General features: G+C 39.5%; 2 protein-coding genes across 3 annotated transcripts; one reads left to right on the plus strand and one right to left on the minus strand.

The window, feature by feature from the left end:
• Positions 1-549: 549 nt before the first annotated feature.
• Positions 550-2141, minus strand: LOC5566771 (nuclear pore complex protein Nup50). Of its 2 annotated transcripts, none has more exons than XM_021845240.1 (2): positions 1970-2141; positions 550-1897 (listed from the first exon to the last, which is right to left on the minus strand). In XM_021845240.1, exon 2 carries the CDS (start codon positions 1878-1880, stop codon positions 642-644), a length of 1239 nt encoding a protein of 412 aa, XP_021700932.1. In that variant the 5' UTR covers positions 1881-1897; positions 1970-2141; the 3' UTR covers positions 550-641. The 2 variants fall into 2 exon arrangements, with proteins under 2 accessions (XP_021700932.1, XP_001651179.1); XM_001651129.2 differs by having other exon boundaries at positions 550-1900; positions 1970-2140.
• A 5769-nt stretch (positions 2142-7910) lies between these two features.
• Positions 7911-26739, plus strand: LOC5566770 (protein lin-9 homolog). Its single transcript, XM_021845319.1, has 3 exons — positions 7911-8104; positions 8171-8966; positions 25375-26739. Exons 2-3 carry the CDS (start codon positions 8215-8217, stop codon positions 26603-26605), a joined length of 1983 nt encoding a protein of 660 aa, XP_021701011.1. The 5' UTR covers positions 7911-8104; positions 8171-8214; the 3' UTR covers positions 26606-26739.
• Positions 26740-26974: the final 235 nt, after the last annotated feature.

Here is a 26974-nt window from a genome sequence, read left to right on the forward strand (position 1 = left end):
TCCTTTCTTCCATTCTTGCCACGTGTAGTGACAGTTTTAAAACCCACTTTTTTTGGAAGGAAGTAGTGAATTCAGAGATTCACCCTTCCTTTTGTTTGTTGTTGATACCATGTTTAATTAATAAACGAAAGAAGACGTGACCTTCGAAAGGTTTTTTCCCAAGACGGTGTCCAAGAAGGATTACCACCGCTAGCTTTCGCCAACGGGTCCAACGAAAAATCGAAGGCACGGGTCCAAACAAGGATCGTAAAGGGATCAATAGTAGAAAAAATAGTACTGAAAAGTACTGTTTTAGTAGCACTGAAAAGTACCGTTTTTAATTTTAGCACTGAAAAGTACTGTTTTTGTAGCACTGAAAAGTACCGTTTTATTGCTTTAGGTAGTTTTTAAGAAAACTTCCAAGAGCAGAGAGAATTCGTGTACGCACAGCACGAAGGTACGATGCGCACTGCTCTGTTCGTTATCTTTTCAACTGATAGAAGGATATTTGCAAGAAATTTTAAAGTCAAACGGGACAGTGAAGTCAAAAGTAGGTCAAACGCAGTGAACTCCAGGTCAATTTTCCTTAACCATCAATATGTCATAATTTATTTACTATTCAGGAATACACGCTTTCTGCTTCAATCGGTACCTTCCACCCTCTAAGTGGGTTTGTGCTTCTTGAGCGTCTCATACAGCTCGTCCGCTCCCTCGGCCGTCTTAACCCGCAGCAACACCGACGTTGGCGGCGGTTTCGATTCCGGCGTTGGCAGGCAAACCATCATCACGTTGTTCTTGCCCATCCTTTGCAGGGGAACCGATTCGTTCAGAATGATGTTCAGTAGGATATTACCCAGGTTGGTGTCCGCTCTGACCAGGACCTGCACCTTGGAATCCACCTTCTTGATGTGTACGGTTCCGACGCCACGATCGCTGAATTTACCGTCCACTTTTACGAACAGCTTACAGCGCTTGGAATAGAGACTGTCCTTCTCTTCGACCGGAGTGAACTCGACTTTCGGGGGTTCATCATCGTCGGCTTCGCCCTCCTCTTTGTCGTCCGACTTTTGCTCCAATGCGGGAGGTTTAACGTTGGCGAATGTGAACCCAGTTCCGGTTGATGGAGCTGTGGAAGCACCTATTCCAAAGCTAAAGGTCTTAGTTGAAGCCGGAGGCGCTGCTGGAGACACACTTCCGAAAGTGAATCCGGTTGTCTTGGCGGCTGCTGGAGCCGGTGAAGCGGAATCCTTGCTCTCGTCCTTATCTTTCTTCGATTCAATTTCGGTCAAGTACTTTTCGTAGTCCTTGAAAATTGGAGTCAACTTGCAGAGCGGATTCTCCTTCACCTTGTCCGAAATCCAAGTCGCTACGGATTGATTTAACGCTTTGATGCTTTCCACGTAATCATCGGTCTTACCGACATCTTCCTTCTTGTCCCCGGAACTGACAACCGCCGGAGCAGCTGCCGGAGCCTTCGGTGGACTTCCAAAGCCGGAAAACGGCTTCTTATTAGGATCCGTCGTGGCAAAGATGCTTGCCCCAAGCGCCGAAGTTGTGGCACTAGAAACAGAACTTCCCGCCGCCGTTCCGTTCGTCGGTTTGCTGATGTTGCTCAAGAACGAAAACGGACTGGCTCCATCCTTACTCGTCTTTCCAGCGGCCAAGGGTGCAGCCGGCGTGGAGGTAACCGCCGAGAATCCCTTGAATCCGCTGAACACCGAACCGGTGCCACCGGAAGACGAGCCGGAATCCGCCCCGGTAACGCGACGCCGAGCCGTTTTGATGACCCTCTTCTTCAGTTCATCCTCGGAGGCGATAGCAAACTTACCAGCCTCCTCCGGTTCTTCCTCTTCGTTCCAGTTGTCGTGGTTCAGATCCGATTGGGCACCGCGTTTCGCCATTTTCCCCAGGGTGGAGCCTTCTGAGGGACGTAAGACTTTGCGGTAAAAACTTGATAGAATTTTGACAATCTTTGTGGATTTTTACTTACGTGCAAACAGTGTGCGTCTGGCAAACAATTACAGAAAATATTCTGTTGAATTAACACGATTTTTACGGCACAATTCACGAAAACTTTGTGAAATTATCCAAGAGAAAGCAACGCGCGGAAACACACGAAACACACAAACACGTTTTGTTTTGAGTTCGGTTTTGCCGGATGATTTGACAGCTGGAGCCCCTGTGACTGCGCATGCATCAGAGCGAAGGAGCTCGTTCATGAAGCTTTTACGCGGCTGGTGGCCAAAGTACAGTCGAAGCTTGTTACAGCGGGGATTCGCTGGTTGGAACCTGAGAGAGACTCGCGCAGAGGAAAAATATATATCAACGTCTGGGTATATCAACAAATTTCATAACGCCGAAAATGGTCATTTTCCATACCTACCCACCCCCTCGTAACCCATTTTGTATGAATGTTTTTCGAATTTTGTATGAGCTGTAACAACCCTAGGACACCCATCCACCCCCTCCAGCGTTATAAAATTTGCGAATGAGCCCATGCAGTCCAGATTCGACTGTCATGAAACTTCAAATGCAGCCCGTCCTTTTTATGGCTGTGAAAGTGAAAAGTATTGTATTCGAAATAAACTATGGGTTTATTCACAAATTTCATAACGCCAAAAATGGCCATTTTCGACACCCACCCACCCCCTCGTAACGCTTTTTATATGAATAGTTTACAAATTTTGTATGAGCCGTAACACCACGAGGACACCCACCCACCCCCTTTAGCGTTATGAAATTTGTGAATGAGCCCTATGGGATGCTTCACACACAACCCTATGGGCTCATTCACAAATTTCATAACGCTAAAGGGGGTGGGTGGGTGTCCTCGTGATGTTACGGCTCATACAAAATTTGTAAAATATTCATACACGCAAAAAAATTGTGCGGTAAAAACTACCATTATAGGGGGTTAACTTAAGCGCTCGCACCGGCAATTTTCAGCAGACCAGAAATGCGCTTGATTTTACCATGTCTGTAGTTGGAATCAGATTGTCGTAAATTATTTCAGTCAAATGTATCAGTAATGCGTTGGGGTGTACCGTAAACATAGTAATTTGGTCTGAATTTCCATGGTAGTTTTAAGAATGGGCGTAGTCAGCTAAAATAGTTATTTTTACCACAGAATTTTTTCCCGTGTATAAAAAGCGTTACGAGGGGGTGGGTGGGTGTCGAAAATGGCCATTTTTGGCGTTAGGGTTTATTCACAAATTTCATAACGCCAAAAATGACCATTTTCGACACCCACCCACCCCCTCGTAACGCTTTTTATATGAATATTTTACAAATTTTGTATGAGCCGTAACACCACGAGGACACCCACCCACCCCCCACTGAAAAAAATCCACACGCTTGATCCGTGTGTTTAAAATTATGGATCGATTCATGAACGTCTATGTCGATTTGTTGTGATTTTCTTACAAACTTCATGTGTATTACACATTCAATTCTTTAGTTTTGCTACATGGACTGATTCATCAACCGACAACATGAATTCCATAGTTTTCCACATGATTTCCTAAAGCTTTCCATTTCAAATTCGTATGCGTCAACCTATGGGTGCTATGGATCATCACCCAACACGGATTCAGTGTGTTTAACTTATGATTATCTTGTGTCATGATCATCATATTCAAGTTGGTCGATTTGAAATCGATGAGCTTGCTGTCGATTGCCGTGTTCCAAATTTCTGAATCATTACCCAGGGGCCCAGATAGCCGTAGCGGTAAACGCGCAGCTATTCAGCAAGACCAAGCTGAGGGTCGTGGGTTCGAATCCCACCGGTCGAGGATATTTTCGGGTTGGAAATTTTCTCGATTTCCCAGGGCATAGAGTATCTTCGTACCTGCCACACGATATACACATGCAAAAATGGTCATTGGCATAGTAAGCTCTCAGATAATTACTGTGGAAGTGCTCATAAGAACACTAAGCCGAGAAGCAGGCTCTGTCCCAGTGGGGACGTAACGCCAGAAAGAAGAAGAAGAAGTAACCAACAAGCACTGTTATAAGCGGTATATGAGACATTTAACGGATTTTCAGTGCCTACTAGCTTCATAAAACATTTTCGAATGCTTATAGGCACTGTGACCATCAGGCACTGATATTGGCCGTATATGAGTATATAACGCTTTATTTTAGTGCTTGTAAGCCCTGTGCCAATAAGCCGTACACAACGACCGTCAATGCTTCTAAACGGCCTAGTGTCATGACGTTTATCAACCAAAACAAAACTGAATCGGGATTACGGCGAAAGAGATTTCATATCGTACGCAAATGTCAACATGCGAGGGAATGGAGCGAAACACATCTCTCCGCCTCTTTTTCTCTCACCGCAGAAAACAAAACAAACGGCGTTATCAGGAATGTTTTAATTTAAGATGCTCAAAGATGTGAACAGATTCGTAAATTGATTGTAATTTTTTTTCTGTTGATTTCGCTTCTTTTGTGCTGCTATACATATATGGTCAAATGCCTTGCCGGCATCGCCAGCATCACTCGTGATTCAGCAGAACAAAAATAGACACATCGCTGCAAACATTTCTCTTTTAAATACGACGTTAAGCATCCCAATCCACTCGTGCATCGATGGAGCAGATAGAAAATGCGACGGGAATCATTAATATGAACTTAGACGACAGCAGTTTGAGCCTGAAATAAAAAACGTCTCCAGAGGGAGCATAAAAGAAATGAAAATCGAACAGAAGATACACAACTTTTTTTTCTCTTTTTTTTGCCACTTGCTATAAAATTTTGACATCACTCATTTCAGAGACACAGTACGAGTAGGCTGTTTATCAGCCAAATAATTCGCCAAAAGTGGCTTTATAACAGCCGTTTATTACGATATAGTTCCAATTGGCTCTGTCGACCAAGCCTTTAAATCGACTATAGAACCGACTTGGTGCCGATATAAACAGCTTATTGGTTACTTGGGTAGTGATCAACCCATAGCGAACTAAATTGCGGATGGACCTCATGTCGAACGACAGTCATCATCATGTTCCAAAGTAAAGAGGCAAATTCTGAAGCTGAAAGTGTTAGAGGAAAATTTGCGGAGTCATTTTTCTTTCTATTAGTGAAGATGTCCGAGTGAATATGAGGAGTTCATTCTAATTTTCTATAAATAAAATGCATTACTTCCAGCGTTGGATCACAGACAAACAGACGTCACACTCTCATCATTGTCCATCGACCACCTTTTTAACGGTCGATTCAAAAATATTGTAGGTGGCTAATCCGCCACCTGCAGCGCTTGCGTCGTTTTTGTTCGTGTTTGACGTTTACACACTACCGCCATCTGTTGGCCTGTTTGCCAAACACACCGATTTTAGCATTGGGCGTATATGTCTTCGTGACTATGATTTTGATCGAGATTTGCTCTAAGTGTTACGTCTGTTTGTCTGTGGTTGGATGTAATGCATGGTGTTAGAGAAAAATCGGATTCCACTAACAGATTTTCCTAGCTTTCAGCTTCGAATAAAATGAAACATGCTAATCCCAGACTTCCCAAATTATGGATTTGCGGCGCTCCGCTTGTTGCTGACTCATTTGTTTTAAAAAAAAAAAATTCAAGTGAGCTTGCGACAAGCAGAGGAGCCTCGAATCCATATTTTGGGGAGCAAGATTTCTTCTATCAAATTTCTTATTTCAGTCTCATGACATTCATGTTCTATCACACATGACTATCTAAAGCCACTACATTTAGAATTTAATAAGCAAATCAGTTGGTTTTCATTTTCATGATTTAATATTTAGACATTCATGTTTGTTTCTCATGACAACCTAATGTTGATTCACATGTTATTATACCGTGAAGTCAATTACGAAATCCATAAGGCTACCACACTCAAGTCATGTGGTTTTCCTCATTGCGCAAATCTATATCCAAGTAACCAATAAGCAGTAAAAACTGGCACCAAAACGGTTCAATAGTCGAATAAAAGGCATTGCCAACAGGGCTAACAGGAACTATATCGTTATTAAGGGCTGCTCAAAAGCCACTTTTGGCGAATTATTTGGCTGATAAACAGCCTATTCGTACCGAGTCTCTGAAATGGGAAATGTCAAATTTTTATAGCACGTGGAAAAAAAAGAAAAATAAGGTTTTTGTTTATCTTCCATTTTCTAACATATATCTTATGCTTCCTTTGGAGGTGTTGTTTTTTGCTGCGTGATCCAGGCTCATACTGCAGTTGTTGAAGTTTGTATTGAAGATTCCCGGCTTGCTTTCCATCTGCTCCATCGCTGCACAAGTATATTTGTATGCTTAATATCATATTTAAAGAAGACCAGTTTGCAGTGGCATAATTTTTATCCTGCTGAATCATGAGCGATGTTGGCAATGCCGGCGAGATCCTGATGAAATTTATCTAAGTTTTTTTTTACCACAAGGCAGTGTAGCGAAACCAAATTTACAGAAAAATTAATCGCGAATAGACTGCAGTTTGTCCCTACCCCTCTCCCAATTTTACATAATCAATTTAGTATATATTTTCATGTATAATTAAAAATCTCCAGCATCAGATGGTTGCTAATTAGAAGTGCTGCTTATATCAATACATCGTTGTTCATTGTGGTTGAATTTCGAGACATTGAATATCCTGATACATTGGCAGAGACCTTTTTTTTTTTCTTCATCTCTTTTAAGTTCGTAGTCACCGATTCAGTTTTGTTTTGGTTGACAAACGTCATGACACTATGCCGTTCAACAGCATTGACAGCCGTTGTATACGGCTTATTGGCACAGGGCTTACAAGCACTAAAATAAAGCTCATATACGACTAATATCAGTGCCTGAGGGTCACAGGGCCTATAAGCATTATAAAATGTTTTATGAAGCTAATAGGCACTGGAAAACCGATAGATGGCATATATACTGCTTATAACAGTGCTTATTGGTTACCTGGGTAGGTAAAACACACGACCTTGGCGTGTAGATTTTTCTAAGTGTGAAATTTGTGAATAAACCCTATGAGCTTATGCATGCTATAAAACGTTTGACTTTTACTGTGCGCCCTGTTTTCAAAATGCCCGTGAGAGAGAGCGAGATGGCACCAACACACGGCGCACAGTAAAAGTCATGAGAACAAAAGAATTTATAGCACGTACAGAGGCTCATATCAATACAGAGTCAGAATTAGGGCGAATGTGAACACTAGTACATTGTCAGTAAAATCGGTTTGAAGTTCAGCGGATATAATTTCAATTCTATATTATGTTTCCGATCGATTTAATCGCATGATGCATTTTTATATGATCCATTACAATATTACTTTTGTAACAAACCATTTGATTTATTTTCATATTATGAACAACATGTTAAAATAAATAAAAAAGCATCATGCGCCATTCATCAAAATTGAGGATTGTTGCGCCCCTCGGTTTTTCGTCTCCTTCAGTTTGACAACAGCGATTGCGCCTTTCTACCTCATCCTTCTGGTTTGACTATCATCAGCTTCGCCGTTTTGCTACGCTCTTTCACACGAACCTTCTTCACTATCGACCTTCTGCACACTCAGTTTTAAATGCGCCCTGCTGCCACACTCAATCGCAAATGCGCCCGGTTACCGCAGGGGGGGAAGGTGGGCGAAATTGACATCAGAGTTCGTATCGAAAGAGAATATCAGATGCGCCTTTATGTTTTTCTCACTTAGTTCGTGAAAAACGTTATTTTTAAGAAACAGTTGTGCATTATATGATTGTAATTTATCAAATAAACTGTTAGGTGAATAAAACTCAATTTGTTTACATTTGTCAGTTAGGCCGTTGTTCTGGTACTGTATTGATATTATGAAAACCCTCAGTCAGCAGAGCAAATCAGGCTTGCTGAAATTTATTTCCATGGGACGGCCCCTCGTTCCTCATTGATGAATGTGCGAACGTGCTCCGCATTGTGTTTTCTGCTTCGCTTCGGCTTCTTTATGTCACTCGTCGCATAATTTTTTCGCTGAAATTGTCAAAATAGCACGCAAACAGCAGTCAAAAACTGGCGCACGAAAAAATATCAAGTTTTTAATCAAATTTGTTTAACAAAAGTAGAATTTCTTCATCTCTTGACCTTTAGTAACAGTAATTCTCCATCGGTAAGATATTTTCTTTGACCCCGACAACGAAACCGCAGGTAATTCTAGCAAAATCCATCCGCTTGCAAAACAGATCGTTAACAGCTCTTGTCACGCCCCCACAGCCGTTGTAAACAATCATAGGAAAAGTATCCAGAGATCACGGAAAATGTCCTCGTCGGATGAGAAAGACGATACCGGCGGCGGGGAGCAATCGTCCGGCGAGTCGGAAGTCAAAATCAAGGATGAACCCGATGACGATGAGCACGATGGAACCACCAACTCCATGATGGACATTGACGGATCCCCTCCGCCAGCGTTTGGCCCCGCTGCACTGGGTCTGCACCCCGTGGGGACAAAGTTCCCGGAGAAAACGACCCCGACGCAACCGATTCAGGCGTTGAATGCTCGCGGAATGCCCGCCCGGATACGCAAGAAGAACAAACTCTTCTTCGACGATGATCTGCTGATCAACGATCGGATCCCCCCTAAGGGAAGCCCTCGTAAGGGTGGAACGCCTGGGGGAACGGGGTCAGCTAACTCGTCCCCACAGAAAGGGCTCGTCACACCAGGGAAGAATTTGACCCGTTCCGGGCAGAAGAAGAAGGTCCTTTCGCGGTACGTCAAGATGAAGGACAGCTTGAAGAAGCGCAAGGAAGATCCGGACGAAGAAGAAGCCACGGGAACAACTGCGCAGGGCACACTGCGGGTTATCAATCCGGTCGCCCTGCTGGACAAGAAAGCCAGCCAGCGGATCGGGCTGCGACTGAGGAATCTGCTGAAACTGCCGAAGGCGCACAAGTTCGTCAGCTACGAGTGGTTCTACAGCAATATCGATCGGGCGCTGTTCGAGGGCGAAAACGACTTCCAGATGTGCCTGCGAGAGATGTATCCGGACCTGAAGACGCGGCATTTGACGAGGTGAGATTTAACTTGTGCATATGGTTTCCCACATTTCTTTTTTCGACGCCAATATTTATTTGAACAGCCCAGGTCATTTTTACTTTTTATAATTTGAAATCAATTTATATTCAGGCTCAAGAGCAACCTGCAGAGACTCTTAAGCGACATTTGCACAGGTTCTTCAGGAATTCTTTCTGAGATTTTTCGAAGAAGAGATTTAAGAATTCTTCTATTGAGTTCTGCAGAGGTTCTTGTAGAATATTTTCAGGGACTCTCTCAGGGGTACTTCCAGGAATTTCTCTAGAGATTCCTCCACCAGTTCTACCAGAAATTATTCCAGTGAAGTTTCATGGGATGCTTAGAGGTATTTCTCCAGAATGTGCTCAAGCAGATCCTTGAAAACTTCAACGCTACTACATCCAGTAATTTGCAAAGGAATTACCCTGACAATTTTTCAAGATTTCATGGATTTCCACCAGATATTTTTCCACTATTTCTTGCATCGATTTCTCCAGTTGTTCTTTCAATTTTCAAATATTTATACAGGAGATCTAAAAAAACAGGGTTTTGAAAAGATTAGGTAATGATGTTTTGCAATAATTGCTCCGAAAATTCTTCCAGGAAGGAAGAAATATGTTAAGAACACTTCCAGGAATTCCTCAATACATTCGACCTGGGATATTCCTCATGAAGTTCCTCCAGAAATTTCTGTAGGAATATCTATGGCATTTTATTCAAGGATTATGTTTGCAATTCTTTCACACATTTCTCGAGTAATTTCGCACTTTTAAACTTCATGGATTCTTCAAGAGTTCATTCAAGGTTTTACACCCAGTAAATACTACAAAATTTATTCCAATGGTACCTCCGATCCCTCTTCCAGGGTTACGTTTGTTGTTCTTCAAAGAATGCCTGAAGGAATATTAGGATGAATCTGTGCAGTAATTCCAAAAGGTATCTTTAGAGAAATCCCTGGTTGAAGTCTTACAAAGATCTTTTGCGATAATTTTGGAAGAAATTCCTGTGGGCATCTCTGGAGAAATTACTGGTTTAATAGGGTCCTAAAGTCCTGTCCCAGTTTAGGTACCAAATGCTAAGTTTAAGCCAGCTGTCAAGCTTTTTGGTTTACGTGTGTTTTATTTTCCGGGCTCCTTCCGAAATGTCAAACAGGAACAACCCCAGTGTAAAAAGTAAAACCCCTGTGGAGTTTTTGTCGACAAGTGAACGTCTAACATGATCAAAAGTGTCAAGGTTCCAATTTGGACTCATTTTTAAATTAAAGTTCATATTGGACATAGCCCTTATTTGATCGGGAAAATTTGAGTAGTAACAAAAACACGCTCTATCGTGTTATTGAATACAAACAACATTTTATCTAAAACTTTAGGACCCTATTCTTGAACATCTGCCAAACGGTAATCTTAGTGGCTACCCTAGTGAAATCGATAGAACGAATGCTGGATAAACTCCTGGAGGGCTTAAGATTTTTGTGATAAATCCTGAAAGCCCTTTGAAAGACTTTTTGGTGGAATCTCTGAGGTTGTACTTTAAAAAATACTTTTAGTTACTATCAAGAACCAAATCAAAATTATTGGAGAGATTCATCAGGAAGTCTGGAAAAGTTTCCTCATTGAAATTCCTGAAGATATCAATAGTATCAATAGTAATATCAATCAATTTGGACAAATATCTGAATTGATTTCTGATGCGATTTCTGAAAAATCATGAAAAATTACACACAGTAATACTTGTCGTAATGCATTTCACCAAAAAAAAAAAAAACAAAACGAAATATTCTTGGAGAAATTTGTCTGGTCAAATAATCAGAGTAATCAAACTCTTATTCTTTGTCCTAATAATTTTCTTGGTTCCTGTTGCCTGTACCGATCTGTTTGATCTCCAGAAAAGAGGTTTCCAAAGTTCCTATTTTCAATGAACTTCGCTATCAGCTCTGCTTTTAGAGACTTGATCTCTATTTTAATGAAAAATCTCTATTTTTTCATCAAAAGTCATTGAAGTCTTATTTGAAAGCAAAATGCTCTTCAAAGTGACAATTTTCCTCTTTTCTGCAGTTAATCCTGGTGCATCATTCTAGGGGCTCCAGAGAAACCTTCAGAAAATCTTACGCGATTATTCTCCAGGAATTACTTTTAAGATTTATCGAAATAAAAAGTTTCAGGAATTCTTGTAGTGATCTCTCCAGAGATTTTTCTCTCAAGCATCCCTTCAGAAATTTCTTTAGAGATTTCCCACACACTCTTCAAGAAATTTGTCCAGGAAATCCAACGAAATAACCTACAGTAATTTCCACAGAAATTACTCTGAAAGTTTTTTCGGATACTATTCCAGGTTTTTTTCACTCTATAACTCTTACGCCAATTTCTCTAACTCTAATTTCTACAATTCTAACAAGAAAATCCGCTTAACTTTGAAGAAATTCGTTATGGGATCCCTACGATTTTTACACTTTTCGTTCCAGTCATTTTCATGATTTCACGAATTCTTCACGAAAATCCTTAATGTCTCGAGAAATGCTACAAAATCCCTCCAGCGATTATTCCTGGGAATCTATGAGAACCTTTTTCCAGGAATTACTCCATTGAGTTCCTCCAAACTTTCTTCTAGGAATATTTCCAACATTTCGTCCACGATTTACTCTTGTAGAAAGTTTAAAGTATCACAACAGCAAATAATACAGTATTTAGTCTGATAATTTCCAAAAAAATTTCTTCCGGGATTGCGTACGATGTTTTTTTAGATTATTTTTTTTCAGGATACCCAACCCCCTATTATCTAGAGATTTGATAGATCTTTACTTTATTTTTTTTTAGAAAATTCACCATGACTACCTCAGAAATTAAGCATATATTTCAGAAATCTTTTCTAAAGATTATCTCCTTCAGAGATTACTATAAAATATATTTTAGAAATGCCTCGCAGATTTTTAAAAGAATTCTGTCAACAATTTCCGAACATCACCCTTGACAATTCCCTGCAAGCACCGCATTCCACGATAGATTAGTTGTGTACTTCCTTGGGAAATTTCGCAAAGATTTTCTGGTGAACTTCTTGGAGCAATCTCAAGAGGAGTATCTGGAGTAATCTCTGAATTTATCGTTAGAGAAATTGACTTCTTGAACGACAATTTTGGAGGAAATTAAAATACAATGGAAGTATCGCTGGCGAAATTATTGAGTAAAATCATGAAGCAGGGTGTCTACTACCTGGAAAAACCTGGAAAACCTGGAATTATCAGGGAATTTTATTCAACCTGGAAAAAACCTGGAATTCTCAGGGAATTTGAATTACAATCAGGGAAAATATTTTGAGGCAGTAATTCATGGTAGAATATGTTCACTTCAAAGGATTTTTGCGTCAAAATCCAGAGATTACCATTACTTTCCAAAATACTCTCTTCAATAAAAAAAATCGGCTACGCCATCTATCATAACGTTACTTAAGTTATTCAGTGAGGATCTTTTCAGATATGGAACTTTATCGCCTTATCTAAACATCAAATATCTTCAGATATATTTGATCAGTATTGGATTCACATATCAAGGGCTGGGGGTAGGGTTTTTTTCAGAGACTTGGTCTCTATTTTTATTAAAATCTCTTATAAGTCTCTATTTATGATGAAAGGTCCCTATTTCAACCAATATGGTCTCTAAAGGATCTTTTTCCCTAACTTGCTTGTTGTGAATTCTGATGCAATATTCTATAAGGCCTCGAGAAACTTTCAGAGCTTGTTACGAGACTATTCAACTAATTCTTTCAGAAATTTTTCACATATTTCTAGAGAAAATATTCCAAGAATTTTCCTTGTGTTTTCTCCAGATATTTCATCTGGAATACTTTCAAGGACTAATGCAGAATTCTCTCCAGGAATCTCTACCAATTCTACCAGCAATTTTTAAGGGAATGTCACCAGTTCTTAAGGGAATGTCACCAGAATTTGATTCAAGACATCCTCGAGCAATTCAACGTTACTACCTCCAGTCATTTCCTTAGAGATTTCTTCAATTTTTTTCCAAAGACTATTCTAGGACTTCCTCGAGATATTTTTTTCAATAATTCTTCAACCGAATTTTCCAGCCGTAACTCTATCAGATCTTCCAAAGATTCCCACAGAATATCTTCCAAGAAGCCCGCAAAGGTTGATTCATAAGCTTTCAGTTTTTTTTTTAAGAATTTCTACGCCATTATGTCCACATTCACTTCAAAGAATTGTTACAAAAAATCCTCGAGTTATTAATCAGTAAATCTATTAGGAACATTTCATATTCGACCTGTGTTTCGTGGTTCAGTTACTCTATTATTTATTTTTGGAATTTCCTCTGCATTTCAACCAAGGATTACAGTTGTCCCAAACATTCCTCAATGAATCAAATAAAAAAATACCATAGAATTCTCAAAAATTCATCTAAGATTCCACATTAGTTACTACTACAACTATTTTTCCAAGAAATCCTTCGATCATTCCTACCAATTTCTTAGCGATTTCGTTCTTCAAGGAGTTGCTTCACAGAGATTCAATATTGATCTGTTTTTTTTTTTCAATAATTTTAGCAATTACTCTTAAGTTTTGTCAAGAGTTTCTCTAAAAATTCCTATTTATCAAGAATGACTTAAGAACTTGCACAAGTTTTTTTTTAGAGGTTACTCTAATATTTGCTTTGGAAATTCATCACGAAAAACTTATGGAAGAATACTGGGCAAAATCTGTGAAAACTTCATTGAGAAATTTCTTAATTTTACAGAAGGAGTTACTGATACTAGAATTTCCTGGATTTCTTGTTACTGTACTTTCCAAAGAAATCTTAGAAGCTTTCTCTGGAGTAATTTCTCAATATATCCTTAGAGAAATTCGTAGTCAAAATCTTAAAGAAATTCTGAAGGACAATTATGTAGGAAATCCTGAGAAATCCCTGAAGGCATTTCAGGTTGTATATTGCAACATGTTTAAAACGGGAGCCTTGGACGATGTTCTAGGAAACTGATGGGAAAATCGCCGAAAAAAAACCTTGAGGACTAGAGGTTTTCTTGAAAAATATCTGAAATTATATATGAAGTAAATCCTGATGAAATCTTCGAGGTAATTCCTGTGATTTTTTTTGGAAAAATTCAGGTTGTTATTTAAGATATCCAAAATAAAATTCTTAGCGAAATACTTTAGGAAAATTCTTGAAGTGATTTTATGGGAAATAATTACTAAATGAAGTCCTGGAGAAAAAATCAAATCTCACAAATTAAAATATGTGTCCATTTATCTAATTTGAAGAAATCTTCAGAGTTATATCTGGATGTTTGGCCAAATACCTGAGATTATTTCTGATGAAATTCCCTGGCCACGATCACAGGGTTTGACGGTGCCAAAGTAGAAGGTGCACCATAATAATACCCGTCTGTGAAACATATCACCTTCCCAATACTTTGGCACACCTCCAACGGTTCATGATTTATCATGAAACGGCTGCATTCAGGCGGAGGATCTGTTAATACGTTTCGGCATATTATCAGGTCCTCTTCGAACGGAGGGACCGCCAGGGCTCATTAGTTACTTATAAACCAGTGCTGGTTGTTGATGGTTCAGTTCGTTTACCACGAGCTGTAGCATCCTTTGTACTAATCAGTAATGGTTGTTAAGTTTCGAAGCTAACGTGTGATCAATCGTTTTATAATGCAACATAAGAATGGGTGTTTGGTGGAACTGTGCGTTTTACTCGTCGTTATTAAATTTAGTGATTGTGAAGGTGCTAATAGTGATTTTATAATAAAATCTATGGTGATGAAAATTTGAAAATGAAAGTGGAAGTGATTCTGATAGTTTTGTAAAAATATAGTAATAATGATGTGAACTCTACTAATTTAATAATGGCCATAATACATTGTGCAATCATTTCTCTGAATATAAACTTATTGCTTAGTTGTACCTAGTTCTTCAAACGTACATGATAAAAAAGTTAATAATGACAGCGAGTGCAGAAGAATGGATCGAAGTGATTTTTTACTGCAACTTTCTTGATCGTAGTGCTAAATCGTAGTTCGAATAGTAATGGCTCAACAGCAACAAAAATAATGAAAAATGTCAATTGATTATCTTTTAATTACTTAGTAATGATAACAGATGGTAAATGGTAAATAATAACAATGAATTTATATGAAAATGGTGTGCTGTGAAAAGTGATGAGTGATAATCGGTGTTATACGTGATAGTGTCGAAAATAAAAGTGTCAATAGTGAGTGATGAAATGAAATGGGGAATGAGGACCTTTTAATAAAACTATTTCGTTCTTCACTTTAACCACTCTAGTAGCATTTCAGGCCTTATCATAGTTTGATAGTAGTCTGAACTACTACACTGCAAAACTACGGCAAGGGCTGATTGCTGCTAGCGTACACAGTGACCATTTGAGCAACATTGCTTAGGAACGTCTGTGTGATGAACGCAATAGAGGCTTATAAAAGCAAATGCTGGGAAGGAGCTTAGGGCAGATTAAGAGTGTCAGTACTACCCCTATCGCTACCGACAAAAAAAAAAAAAAAAAAAAAAAAAAAAAAAAAAAAAAAAAAAAAAAAAAAAAAAAAAAAAAAAGATTATTTCTGATGAAATTCTTTGGAAAAAACATTGAAAAAGCAGTAATACAAACACTATTATTTGTCGTAATATCTCAAGGAAGTTCAAACAAAAAATTATTCTCAGAGAAATATCAGGTCTGATTCCACAAAAAATCAAACTCTTTTCTCCTGGTTCCCGTTGGGTTCGATTTGTTTTTTGATTACTGTTAGGTCTCTTTTTTCAAGCAAGAGGTTTCTGAATTTTCTATTTTCAAAACACTCAGTCCCTACCAGCCATGTTTCATGAACAAATTCTAAAATTATTGGAAAATATTCAATTTCGGAAAAACCGATTCCGGATAAGTTTCTGGAATTTAAACAACTTCGAATTATTTTTTTTAAAATCATGATTCATTCAGAGCTCTTGAAAGTTTTCGAATGAAATGCAATCAACTAATCATTTACCTAAATTACCACATTTGTAAATGATATACTGGTCAGATTCGATAACACGGGAACTTTATTATCCGTTTTCTAAACACGATGATAGACAGAACTTTTACAAACAAAATAAAAAAAAAACACCATCATTATTTATTACAATTCACATGAATATTCGAATTAGGCTTTAATATTGTTAGCACATTCTTTTATAATGTCTAGAAGAGTGAATACACTTTAAAACACTTTTTAAAATTGTCATTAGTTTGTTTTGGTCATATAAAATTAGAGTATTTGTTGAACCTGGAACTAATTTATAAAACCTGGAAAAAACCTGGAAATATCAGGGAATTTCATTTCGGTAAACGAGTAGACACCCTGATGAAGATGTCCTAAACGTAAATTTTAAACAGAATCTTAGCAAAATCGATGGAATTAACATTTTCTTAAGAAATTTGTGAAAGAACATTTGGAGGAATTTTAAAAAAGGTTATGGTGGAATCTTTGAAGTACCAAATTTCTAAGGTTAAACTTACTGAAATTCCACGTTGAACTCTTAAAGGTATTTTGAAAAAAATAAGGAAGAAAAACAGGCCGATAAACAATCAAAGAATTTATGAAAAAACTTCTTGGTAATACAGAGTGATTACTATATCTTGTCAGTGAAATGAATGACCAGAGAAAAAAGATGCATGTATAAATTTTGATTTCCAGTGTATATTTAGTTTTGAAAATTTATAACCTTCGTCGTCACTATGTATAGATAATATATTTATTTTTTTACGCAAATTACCGACTACAAGTGTTGTTTTGAAAGCATTAAAGTTGGCACGCACGTAATACAGAAGCAAGAGGGGTTTGAGATTTATTACGCGTTATACAATTCAATTTTCATACAAAAAAAACTGAAAACTCCTGGTGGTCTGAAAACCACCAAAATTGTCTTACGTAATTAATGGACCACCCCATACACGCAATACGAACGCTTATTTATTTATTTATGCACTATCTTCGGCTACGCCGTACAGACTGATTTCTTAATTACTACTTAATCTAAACCTCTTATTCTAACACTGAATACATTTTTGGACATATTAAAATCAAACTCGTCACAAACATCATTGAACGAACGCAAACACATATGAAAACAGTTGCTGTATCCAAAATTAGATCTATGGAAAGGAATTACGAATAACACTGAATTACGAAGACGTTTGGAAGGAACATTCCACGGAATCAATTCTAACAGATCAGGGCAGTCTATATTGTTTGTGATGAGGTCAAAAATGAATAATCTCTGCGATCTGATGCGCCTTGCAGAGAGAGATTCTAAGTTAATTAACTTAAGTCTTTCCGGATAGCTCGGTAAGTTTATCGGATCATTCCAAGGAAGATGACGCAAAGCAAACCTTAGAAAGCTTTTTTGGATACGTTCAATTGCTAGATTATGTTTTACGTAGAATGGCGACCAAACCGGTGATGCATACTCAAGAATGCTGCGTACAAGAGAACAGAATAACGTCTTAAGACAATAAATATCGGTAAAACCGGAAGCATGGCGCCGGATGAAACCAAGCACGGTAAATGCTTTGGCAGTTATGATGCTTATGTGCTCGTTAAATCTCAATTTTGAGTCAATCGTAACACCCAGATCACATTGAGTCAACCCTTTCCAAAAAATCTAGCCCCATGTTATGCTGATGGAGCGAAATGCTATTGGATCATGAGAAGGAAATTACTTTGCACTTTTTACTGTTTACGCGCATGCCATTATCGTCGCACCAGATAAGCAGTCGATTTATGTCTTCTTGTAGTTCAACACAATCTGCAGAGGAGGCAATCACACGGAAAATTTTTAAGTCATCCGCATATGAAAGATTAAATGAAGAAAGCAGCTCATAAAGGTCGTTCACATAAATGATAAAAATCAACGGACCGAGGACACTTCCTTGCGGGACGCCGGATGGAATATTGAATGTCCTGGAGCGTGTGGATTTCACTTTCACGAAAGCTTCACGGTCGGTTAAGTAGGAGCAAAGCCAATCAGTAAGCCACGCCGGAAAACCAAGATGACTGAGTTTTCTGCAGATGATATCATGCGGTACTGAATCAAATGCTTTTGCAAAATCTACATACACTGCATCGATTTGCCGCCTTGATTCAAGTTCACGGGATACAGCTGACACATAACACATTAGGTTCGATGTTGTGGAGCGGTGCTTCATGAAGCCATGCTGGTTGTTAGAGATGATCGGAGCAGCAGCTCGGTACAAAACTGCGTGTATCAGCTTCTCAAACACTTTGCTTAGGCTGCAAAGTATAGCCACCCCGCGATAATTTGCGACACAATTGTAGCTTCCGGACTTGTGAATCGGTGTTATAGATGCCGTCTTCCACGCACTTGGAAACCTCCTGTCACGAAGCGAGCGGTTGAAAACAGTAGTGATAGGCATTGCGAGCGTAGCTGCACAGTTCTTCCAGAACAAAGGGGGCAGATTATCGGTACCAGGTCCTTTTGTAGAATCCAGATCTTCAAGAGCATTCTGAACTTCCTCGACAAAAAACTGAACGAACAGTATAGTTATGTTATGAACTGGTATCTGCTCGAAACTATCACGACGTTGAACAGGCGATGCTCTACTAAAAACACTCTCGAAAAAGGTGGCGAAGAGATCGGCAGCTTCGGTGTTTGAATGAGCGGTGACTCCTTCGAAAGAGACAGAGCTCGGAATGGTAATACCTGCCTTGCGTTGCTTTACAAAATCCCAGAAACGGGAAGGATCCTGCTTGACGATTCTTTGGATGCTTGCTAAATAGCTTTCATGTGATGCGTAAAGACTTTCTTTGTACTGCTGCTCGAAGTCACGCAGTCTAGTCTTATCGTGATCGTTTTTCGTATTAAAATAACGGTTGCGCATCTTACGGAGAATATTACGAAGGTGACGAAGCTCTGGATTCCACCATGGTTCGTTGTAAATGGAAATAAATGCTTGTCGTTTCCGAGGAACGTAACGAGAAATCACTCCAGCTAGCGATTCGTAAAAAGATGATACAGGGTGTCGACTACCTGGAAAAACCTGGAAAGTCAGGGAATGTCAGGGAATTCGATTTTTGACCTGGCAAGTCAGGGAAAGTCAGGGAATTTCACTAAAGGTCAGGGAAAAATATTCAATACTACAACATTAAACAAGTTGATTTAGAAGATGCTTTTATGCATATGACAAACGTCATTTAGCTCATGGTACGGAGCAAAGTGAAATGGAACGCTGTGGAACGGAACGCAGAACCAAAACAAAACAGTGAAAGAGGTAACCAGAAACACGTTTCTAGGGTGACTAGATGTTCAAATTAAAAATGAACCCCGATAGTTTGCATTTCAAGAGCATAAATCTGCAAGACATAATTCCTGATTTTTTTTCATCATGTCGTTTCTGGAAACAATAAAGATAATACCGCACAGTGCTCTAATATTGATATTTGTATATTTTGCTATCTATTTCAATTTTGATTTTTTAATTTCAATTTTCCAGGACTTTATGGAAATATTGTGAATTCCAAGTGTTACTTCAGGATTTTATTCAGGAGCTTACTTACAGATATTTCCAGTTTGTTTTTTGTTCTGAGAATATACAGGAAATTCTCCAAAAATTCTGAAGATCATTATCTCAGATATCTTTGTGAATCCATAAAATCCATGAATGCAGAACTTTCAGGAATTTAATTTGAAGGAATCTGCTCGATAATCCTTTGATAGTTTGTGACATTACTTGGTTAGTCGGACATCTTCCCGTAGATGAGCTACCCAACAAACATTTTTGCTTACATCCATTATTCACCAGCAAGAAAATGTTCTTTTCTTCAAATAAAATTAGCGCCGGAATTCGCCTACTGGAGGTGTAATCATAAAATTCTTAAACTAGTTAAAAATCTTTGGACTAGTTTATGGAGGAACAACGTAAGAGTTCTTAAATCATAATGCTTTGTGATATTAAAGTCATTGGATAAAACATTTGAGGAGGTTCCGGGAGAAATATTAGAGGAGTTCCTGGAGAAAGAAGTATTTGAGGAATACTTCCAAAAATACATTTTAGAATTTAAATTGGAATTTCTGAGATTTTTATTGTTGAATTCCTTGATGAATTTTTCAATGAAAGTTCTTTGAAAATGGCTGTAATTTACCTGAAAAAGAAGTAGCTAAATTTCAGGAAGAAAGTCCTTCCAATAAAAAAGCATAGTAATGATCTTAATGGAGTGACGTCTTATGTATGAAAATGGTATAATCAGCTTGCGGAAGGTGTCCAAAATTGTCCTTTATGCCTGAAATTTCAATATCCTAATACATCGTTTTCTACAATTTCAAAAATAACTTTTGCGCTTGAAGATTTCAATATCAGTACATGAAGAGGGGGACGGACCTGGTGTAGGGGTTAGAACACACGCCTCTCACGCCGAGGACCTGGGATCGAAACCCATCCCCGAGATAGTCACTAAAAATTTCAGTGACGACTTCCTTCGGAAGGGAAGTAGAGCCGTTGGTCCCGAGATGAACTAGCCCAGGGTTAAAAATCTCGTTAATAAAGATAGAAAAAAAATCAGTACATGACTCAGAATTTACTTAGCTTCTACACAGCTTTTACCACTTTATTAATACCAATTATCATGTTTGAAAAGAACATACCCAAGTGCTCAGTTTTATCATATCAACTTGAAGAAAATTATCGTTCAAACTATTGCTCAGTTTATTCATACGACCTAAAACATAAACTCAACCAAACAAACAAATCAACATGGTCTGGAATTTTTCTGGAAAACGACTGGAAGGTCAGGGAAAGTCAGGGAATTTTATTTTCAAGATTGGGTCGACACCCTGTGATAACATCTGATCTACAGTAGCGTAAATCGATGATCGTTCCCAGTCAGTATTCTCGAAAACAGAGTTAAGTAGTTCAAAATCACACGCCGAATAGTCAAATCTAAAACACGTTTCAAGATTGTCAGGAAATGTGTGCGTGTCGCTCTCGTCAAGTAAAACAATGACTGGCATGTGACGGCTATCGACCGGTAACAACGGAGAACCAGGTGCGATTACGTCCAGAACTGGTAAACATGAGGTTCAAAAGTCTGCCGTTGGTGTTGATGAAGCTATTTATCTGTCTCAGGCCACTGGAAAACATTGCTTCAGTAAAGTTGAGCTCGGTGTCAGTTGAAGTATTTACTGGAAAGTATCCATTAATATCCTCATCAAGATGCCATCGCAGATGAGGAAAGTTAAAGTCTCCTGCCGATAACAGTATGTCGGACTCCATGAGATGATCCCCAATAAGCTGTACTGCACATGAATGAGTTGTATATAGATCTTGACCTGAATTAGGTGGCAAATACACTGCGATCACATAGAGGGTGCGATGATGCAAATTTATGCGAACGGCGACTTGTTCAAGGGTCTCACAGTTGTCCAGTGGAAAATACTCGCATTTCAGGTAGTTTTTAACGGCAATAAGTACTCCGCCGCCTCGCAAATGTTTATTTAATTTTTTTCCGATAGTTTAAGTCCAAAAAACATTTTTTATTATTTTTTTTTAAATTTTGTCACACCCCTTGGTTTAAACTCAAATTTTGAGTGTATTTTGTTTTCCGTGTCCCTTCCGAAATGTCAGAAAGGAACAACCCCGGTGTTAAAAAGTTGAACCCCTGTGGTATTTTTGTCGACTAAGCGAACGTCAAACATGATCTCAAGTGTCAAGGTTCATTTATGAATCCAATTTTTAAATTAAAGTTTTAATATGATATATCCGTTATTTGAGCGGGAAAAAATGCTAAAGTAGTTACATGCTCTTTCGTGTTATAAAATGAAAACAAGATTTCATTAAATATTTTAGGACCCTATTTCGATCACATCGTCAATTGATCGAAAATCATCTGGAGTTTGGTAACTAGAAGCGATGGAAATTACAGGAAGAGCAGTATTCCCAACATTTGCAAACTTGCCTGCATTAACTGGTTGGAAGACCCCTTTTTCGTTCTCAAGCACAGGACCGGGATGACTGCGGAGCGCTGGCGGGAAGGGCTCGACTGTGTTGAGGGAATTAGGGGCTTCCATGAGACTTGCAGGCGTGCATCCCGGGGAAGGAACGATACATATCGTTTTAGCATCACCTTACATCGAGGCGTCGATAGGCGAGTGGTGTACGCAATGTCCTTGGTTCGATTCCAGGTTGCCGCGAAAACATTTTTTGTTTTCAAAATTCAACCCGATTTATTGTGGCGAATTTTCAAAAGTGATTCTATGTTTTTCGATAGTCCATTTGTCTGAGTGTATATTTAAACTCAACGAAGCATATTTGTTTCATTGAATTTTTCCAAAATTAACATCTGGCTATTTCGTAGTTATTTACTAGAGATGGTCGGGTCTCGGGTTTTCACACCCGACGGGTTCGGGTTTCAAAATTTTAATATTTTCGGGTTCGGGTCGGGTCGGGTTTGAAGACTAAAAAATTATCTGGTACGGATCGAGTTCGGGCTTGAATTAAGTCGGGTTTGAGTCGGGTTTGGTGCGAATTGTTCACAAAGTAACAACCTGAAAGCTTCCCTATGCGTCAGAAACGATGAATTTATCATCTTCTCAAACTCGGATTCTATTCAGGTTTCTTAGAAAACGTCTTCGGGTTTCGGGTCGGGTTGGGGTTTGAACAGCAACAATTTGTCGGGTTCGGGTCGGGTCCGGGTTTGCTTTTCAATATTTGTCTCGGGTTCGGGTCTGGTGCGGGTTTGAAGGAATAAAATAAGTCGGGTACGGGTCGGGTTCGGGTTTGAAAAATGTGGAACCCGACCATCTCTATTATTTAAGGTTCAATCACCGCATGCCTTTATGATTATGAAAATTTATTGGTTTTTTTCGGTGAACGCGATACTCATATTCAGAGCAAAAAGGAGTAAAGCCCCAAGCACAATGTGAGCGGCAGCGCGGTACAACGGCAAAACGGCAAGCCCATCTTGAGCTACACTCTACTTGTCAAGTCAATGTTGAAAAGGATTTAGTCAACACTGGATTGATAAGTAAAGTGTAGATCAAGATGGGCATGCCGTTTTGCCGTTGTACCGCGTTGCCGTTCACATTGTGCTTGGGGCCTAACGAAAGTAATGAAATGACAAGATGGACAGAATCGCAAGCGAGCGACGAGAGAAAAGAATAGAAGGTGAACATTTGTTTTAACAGAGGGCTATATGTTTGAACAACACAATCAAAACGACAAATTGTTGCCTAACTTCCTGGTCTTGAACGGCTAGATGTTGTAACGTTGGTCACTACTAACACTAGACAGGCAAACATTTGTCGCCTCGACCTGTTAAATATATTTTTCGGGGTATATTACAGTTCTATCGATCGTTGGTATATTTTCGGAGATTGATACGAAAGTCACGTTACTTATTGGATTTTTCGCGCATCATCTCGCATACCTCTAGTTTGCCCAAGTGATCCTTCTCGAACTGAAGGTATTTGGGATACTGCGTCTATGAATTACAGGTTTTTCTAACTACAAATTACCCATAACGCGGGTAGATCACCTTTTCGTGGAGCATTATGGGGTAAAGATCTACCAATGAACCCTAGTCCTGATAGCTTCAAACGAAGAGAACAGGATGCTATAGTAATCAAAGGAACACTATTAGTCCTTGTTACATTTTAAACCTTGTTAAAAGTGACAAGTCTCGGTTTTCCAGTAGCCGAGAATGACTTTGAGACAAGGATAAAAATGAGTCGAAATCAACAAGTTGTTTTCTAATCTTTTATTTATTGTTCTCTAGTTTGAAGAAGTAAGGACTAGGATTCTGATGCATGGACAATATCGGTGTCACTTCCCGACTTTATCAAGGGATCCGATTTTGACTGATAAAGGGGCGCGCCTGCGGAGAGTGTACCCACCACACCCTTCGAAGGGTTTAAAAAGCGGAACCTTTCAATTAGAATCCTTTCCTGTGATCAAGTTAGGAATGACAACTGTAAAAAAAAACGAATACTTTATCACTTCTCGATAGTGACAAAGTAACACGACATGCACTACACAAAGGACACGGGATATACTATAATAGATCAAATATTGGTCGCAGTGGTTTATGTTCCGAACAGAAAAAAAAACTACAAATCGGCTGGTAAGCCGTAACAGTGCCAGCAACCCTAGTTGTGTTATCTATACTTTGACAAGACAAATTTTAAGATGTACAAATCAGGATGTACACTGAAAGTTGAAATACATACAATCATATTTGTTCTATGCCTTTACTGACAGGAAATAATAATCATCCTGTACTGTAATCAGAGCTGGTAGCGATCAGACAGCAAAATTATAGCGGCTTTAGTGGTCAAAATACGAAATTTTATTAAACATGAATAAGCGCTTATGCCGACACTCAAGGTGAAGATGCATCGAAGCCAAATCTCAAATTTTCAAAAGCACGAATCTAGAGAACCAGACAGCGGTTTGATTTGAAAACTTAATCGATTGGTCCCATGCTGGTGGTGACCAATCGATAAGTTTTCAGCTTGTACGGCAGTTTAGTTCTCTAGATTTGTGCTCTTGAAAATTTGAGGTTTGGCTTCGATGCATCTTCACCTTAAAGTGACGAACCATCCATAGCTTGTTTAATAAATATATAAACAAATAAATACTATGATACAAATATGTTACAACAAGCATGAAACGCGCTCACCAGTTGGTAATCCATCCTCGACTGAACAGTCACAATCTCGTCATCAACACGCATGAGCTGGAATACAAAATCTCTCCGATGGCGCGCGAATGAAGCGCTAACTGAAAAAAAAAAACACTCCGTGCGAAAAACGAGTTGGACAACTTGGGCCTTCGCTAATTACTACCCAAACAAACAAAGCCAACCAACAAAAAAATCAATTCGAGCGCGCGAAAAACCGAATCGGACAGCTTGGGCCTTCGCAAAGCACTCAGAACCCTGGATAAAATAGTGACTGAAAAGTGACTACCCCACTAAAATTGAAAAACAAATGGCTGATAGGATGGCGCTTTGGAGATTTCACTCCTGATTTTTTACGAAACTAAGCTAGGTACTATTTCAAATTTCTGATATCAGTCGGAAGAAAACTAGTAGTTTATCAAATCCGGAAATCAAACTCGTGATAGAATTTTTAGCGAAATTCCTATTCTCATATTCTCATAACATATAAATATACCTACATTTCCATTGAAATGTTGCATTCTATGCATTCTGATGGAGTATTTAAGATTTGTACTGGCCTTATTTATTATTCGTGATTAAAGATTAATGTAAAATGTAATATGGTGAACTAGTTTTTAAATTCTATTCTTAACGTTTTCGCATCTCATGACATGAAAACCGCTCTTAGCGAAACACTGTTGTAAATAAACTTTCACTCACAATCATCCTCTTTCAGAGCCGAGTGGAACCGCATTCGAAGGACCATGGGAAAACCGAGACGTTGCTCGGCGGCATTTTTGGAGGAAGAACGTCGCGAGCTGGAGCGGAAGCGGCGTAAGATTCGTCTGCTACAAACCAAGCGATCCGGGGATGTTTCCTTTGTGCGGGATCTGCCCAAGGAAATTCCCCAGCAGCTAACCGTTGGCACAAAGGTGACGGCAAGGCTGCGGGCCCCGCAGGATGGCTTGTTCACCGGAACCGTGGAGGCAATCGATGTGATGTCCAGCTCGTATCGAGTGTGCTTCGATCGACCAGGATTTGGCTCCCATACGATCCCGGACTTTGAAGTTGTGGCCAACGATAATCCCGAGAAGATTGCTCTGAACACAATTACTAAGGACTTCCGACCGAAATATCAGAATGCTTCGTTCTACGTTGCATCGCCTGCAGTCAAAAATCCCATCACCGGCATCAAAGGAGATCCATTGCTCGGAGGGGACAGCTATCCTAAAATCCCCGGCATGCCAGACAGCAAAATGCTCTTCCCGAAGGACAACATTGGCGGATTCCCGGTTAAGCTGCTAGAGCTCATCGTTAGAACGAGAAAGACACTGTCGGCCAAGCAGATGAAATTGCTTCGGTTGCAGAACATGAACTCGGAAGCGGAGATCTACAAGTCGTACGGGGATCCATTCCCGGAGGAATTCCAGAAGCGCTACGCCTCGCTCGTCGTAGCAATGGAAAAGCTCAACCGCGATATCCATCAACAGCTGAACCAACTGCAGGTCAGTTGTAAGAACCTGGCGCAGGATCCGGCCGTCGTGGCCATGATTTCGCCGAGTCATCTGCGAGAGCAATGCCGCGATCAGGCGGAGGAAACGTTCGACAAGAACAACAACGGTCAGTTGACGAACGATGCGATGATCAAGCTGATCAAGGATCTCACCACGATCATGTACGTGGCTTCCAATCTGGGCAAGAACGGGGACCAAACGGAACACTGCCTGCAGGTGTTGAAGGGCTGCATGGAGGAGACCAAGGGCCGGTTAGACTTCGACAATATGGTCTCGTTTCAGCGAGGGGTGGTACAGCATATGAAGCACATTCAGGCGGGCTTCGAGGCAGCTCACAGGCAGAAGGTGGCCGAAGAACAACAGCGGCAACAGTTGCTAGACCAGAGGCAATCCGAAGTGGAGGCAGCAGCGGCGGCGGCTGCGGAAGCAGAAGCAGATTCTCCCGAGAACTGAGCGTGAGGCAGGAGGGTGTGTGCATTTCTATATCTTCTTTTGTATTAACTTTTCAAGTAGTTAGTTTTAGTTCAGAGTTTTTTCTTCTTCAAGATGTCCAATGAATTACGGAATAATAAAATAATTTAAAACAAGCTTGTATATGTGATTTAGATAAATAGAATCTAATCTGGAAAAACTTGCGTAACGCAGACGCAATTATGCATGTTTCTACTAAACTTAGTGATCTTTGCGTAAAATGAGTTTATTCTACGACTGGCGTGAGGTGAGAATTGTCGGTCTCGTATAGCGAGATGGGAATACTCGACTTGAGTGAAATGACTCTCCATTTGATTTACACGGCGGGTCATCTCACTTGAGTCGAGAATT

Source organism: Aedes aegypti, chromosome 1 (genome assembly GCF_002204515.2).
Source record: "Aedes aegypti strain LVP_AGWG chromosome 1, AaegL5.0 Primary Assembly, whole genome shotgun sequence".
Taxonomy (NCBI): Eukaryota; Metazoa; Arthropoda; class Insecta; order Diptera; family Culicidae; genus Aedes; species Aedes aegypti.